This window comes from Octopus bimaculoides, chromosome 4 (assembly GCF_001194135.2).
Source record: "Octopus bimaculoides isolate UCB-OBI-ISO-001 chromosome 4, ASM119413v2, whole genome shotgun sequence".
Taxonomy (NCBI): domain Eukaryota; kingdom Metazoa; phylum Mollusca; class Cephalopoda; order Octopoda; family Octopodidae; genus Octopus; species Octopus bimaculoides.
In genome coordinates, this window is record NC_068984.1 from 51,502,278 (window position 1) to 51,505,931 (window position 3,654).

The 3,654-nt window shown below is 38.3% G+C and overlaps 1 protein-coding gene across 1 annotated transcript in view; it reads right to left on the bottom strand.

Moving 5' to 3' along the window:
- LOC106870198 (periostin) overlaps window positions 1-3,654 on the bottom strand; it is a 43,549-nt gene that overhangs the window by 8,905 nt on the left and 30,990 nt on the right. Inside the window, exons 9-10 of the mRNA XM_014916202.2 lie at window positions 1,588-1,714; window positions 576-726 (exon numbers count right to left, since the gene is read on the bottom strand). Of these exons, the coding sequence (XP_014771688.1) occupies window positions 576-726; window positions 1,588-1,714 (278 nt within the window). The remainder of the gene's footprint in view (window positions 1-575; window positions 727-1,587; window positions 1,715-3,654) is intronic.

Sequence of the window (3,654 nt, forward strand, 5' to 3'; positions counted from 1 at the left end):
GGACTGGCTTGTGCGGGTGGCACATAAAAGACACCATTTCGAGCGTGGCCGTTTTCGTGCGGGTGACAGGTAAAAACACCCACTACACTCTCTGAGTGGTTGGCGTTAGGAAGGGCATCCAGCTGTAGAAACTCTGCCAAATCAGACTGGAGCCTGGTGTTGCCATCCGGTTTCACCAGTCCTCAGTCAAATCGTCCAACCCATGCTAGCATGGAAAGCGGACGTTAAACGATGATGATGATGATGATGATGATAACTAAATGCAAAAAATCACTTTCTCTACTGCTTTACATATTCTGTCATCTTTCATGAAAACAATAATGATTATTTATTTATTTTGTTATAAGGACACGCACACAAGTAAGAGAAGAATATATAACAAAGAAACACAGTAGTGGTTGTGGTGGTGATTATAATGACAACAAAAATGAGGAAAAAACAAGGGAGATAAGAAAGACGACCTAAAATAAAACAGTCCAGTAGAAGACAGGAATTCATTAACTAAGTAATCAATTGATTAGTTAATAACTTTAAGGGATTAATACAAATAATTGAAAGGAAAAATAATATTTTACTCTTGAAGCCAAGGATGATTGTCGATCAGGCTAGGAATATCCATATCAGGAATGCCAAATATTCGGTCAATCTTTTGAACCAAGCCATTAGTGCAGCCAATGTCTGTACTAAGAAGCTTCGCTTTAACACCAACACTATCAACATAACGATCTGAAGAGAAAGGAGAAGATCAAATCAAACAAAAACAAATCAACAAAATTGAAACAATGTTTTAACACTATAAAATATATGCCCAAATGTGTGTATAGGGGGTGTATGTATGTATTCATACCCACTCACACAAACAAACACTTTGTGTGTGAACTAAATAGGGATTACATATCTGGATCACAATTATTTGTTTGACTGGCTCTTTGGTACCGACCCATGGACTTGCACAGTTGACCAAAAGATTGACTGAACAAAACCATGATCCAGGAGTGTGATCCTTCTTTATCTTACCTATAAATAAATATACATAACAAATATCACGGACACTACTGAATTGGAAGCAGTTCAAAAGTCCTCAAAAGCAAAACTGGTTCCATGCACCAGCTAAATTACATTTAAGAAATGAATAAAGAAGGAAAAGTCATCAATCTTTGGTACTAAAAGTTATGCAAGTCCTCTGCTGGGTGGTATGACAAGGAGCCAGAAGTACAGCATTTACCATCTTAAATAAGGACTAGATACTGCACTAGGTTGTACTTCAAAGTCCTGCAGCTATTCATAATATGCTGTCAAGTATGAAAAACACGCAGCATGATGCCAACACATTCAACAAGTACCAGGTCATTTTGCTGCATAAGATTCCAGATGAACTACTATTAAACCTTGGGAGAGGCATTATGCCGGTAATAAATACACGCACTGGTTCGGTCCTTTATTTATTTATAAACAGTATTTATTTATAAACAGTATTTCCAGATGAACTTACACTATAAAAGTAATGCATAAGAGAGTAGTAGCATCAAACATCCTCAAGCAAAAGGAACAGATCAATTAAAGATAAGCTCTAGAAAATATACTTACCATAATCAAAATTGTAGGCTTTAAGATAATAACCTGCCATAGAACGCATTTTTTCCCTGGCATCATATTCTCCTCCAATTTGGACCAATTGCCATTTGAGATCACGAATAATGTGAAATTTTACAATCTTTAAAATAAGAATAACATATTCTATAGACATTTAAAACATATTCACATGCACTTATGTACATATAAACATGTTTGTACAAACAAGCACACACACACATATATGCCTACATTTAATATATTTCTTCAAATCTGATGATTCACTCTGTTGGTTTTAATATGGGGAAGCCCTTTGGCAGCAAAAAAATGAATGGATAACTTTTCTTTTATGGAATTCAGGAATGTGAAACATCAAATTATCTGTTTTACATTGGTTAGCTTTGGTCAGATGATAATGTTTAGTGTGCACTGTAGGAACAGGCAGCAAAGTCAAGTCAGCAGGCAGTAGATGGTGGCAGGGCAGCATTTGGATAAATGTTCAATTTACTTACCAATCACGAAGGATGAGTGAGATTACAACTAGGTGAGAATGAATAGTGATTAACTATATAATGTAGTGTGATCATCATCTTCATTATTCATCATCATCATTTAATGTCCATTTTCCATGCTCGCGTGGGTTGGACGGTTTGACTGAAAACTGGTAGGCTGGGGAACTGCATCAGGTTCCAATTTGATTTGGCATGGTTTCAACAGCTGGATGTCCTTCCTAATGCCAACCACTCCAAGAGTGTAGTAGGAGTTTTTACATGCTACCAGCAAAGGTACCAGATAAGTAACACCAGCACCAGTCACAACTATGATCTCAAAACACAGTATATTGCCAAAGGGCTCAGTCACCTGTCACTGCTTCCATGAAGCCCAATGTTCGAATGGTACTTTTTACATGCCACCAGCATGGGTGCCAGTTATACAACATTGATGCCAGTCATGACTATGATTTCACTTGGCTTGACAAGTTTTCTCAAGCATAGCATATCGTCAAAGGTTTCGGTCACTTGTCATTGCCTCCATGAGGCCCAACATTTGAAGATCATGCTTCACCACCTCATCCCATATCTTTCTGGGTCTAAAATTATCCATAAGTTCCCCCCACCATTAGAGTTCAGCACATCTTCACCCAGCTGTCCTCATCCATACACATCATGTGACCATACCAGCACAGTCATCTCTCTTGCACACCACATCTGATGCCTCTTATGCCCAACTTTTCTCTCAAGACGCTTACACTCTGTCATACATGCACGCTGACATTACACATCCAGCAAAGCATAATAGCTCAATTTCTTTGAAGCCTACGCTTGTCCTCAGTGGTTTCAGCCTATTTTTCACTGCCATGTAGCATGGCTGTTCATGCACAGACACCATACAATCTGCCTTTCAGTCTGAGAGAGAGGTCCTTTGTTACCAACAGAGGTAGAAGTTCCCTGAACTGTGCCCAATCTATTCTTATTCTAGCTGCTACACTCTCAAAGCATCCACCCCTGCTACTGACTTGGTTACCTAGGTAAGAGAAGTTAGCAACTACTTCTAGTCTTCCCCACTGGTATTTGATGGAGTTCATTTTCTGTGATAAAGATGAAAATTAGTATTATATTGGTGATGTAGTGCACACGCAAACAATGAACTGTACAGGTAATGGTGAGAATGATTAGGGATTCTTTCTTTCTACTTTCTGCCTTCCTATAGGGAAGACGTGAATTTTTTTGTCTCTCATTCACATCTAACTTCGCATTCAAAATAATAATTTTTCTATCGTCTTGGCCTAACAGCCCTTAACGTTTGTTTTCACTGTTCTGTCTTGTTTTTACTGTCTTTTACTGTCTTGTTCTCACTGTCCTGTTCTTGTTTACACTTTCACTCTCCGCAAAAAATTCCAAATTTAATTGGATTGCTTTGCGGGAAGGACTGTTCCAATGATGTCGCATATTGTCCTTGCCTTCGAAACACGGAGTAGATGGAACTGGGACAACTGAAGAAGGGAAATATTCTTTATGTTGCATGTTTCGTTTCTCTGTTTGTCTTTTTTCGTTGTTCGAAAAAAAGTTCGTTTTCTGTCTT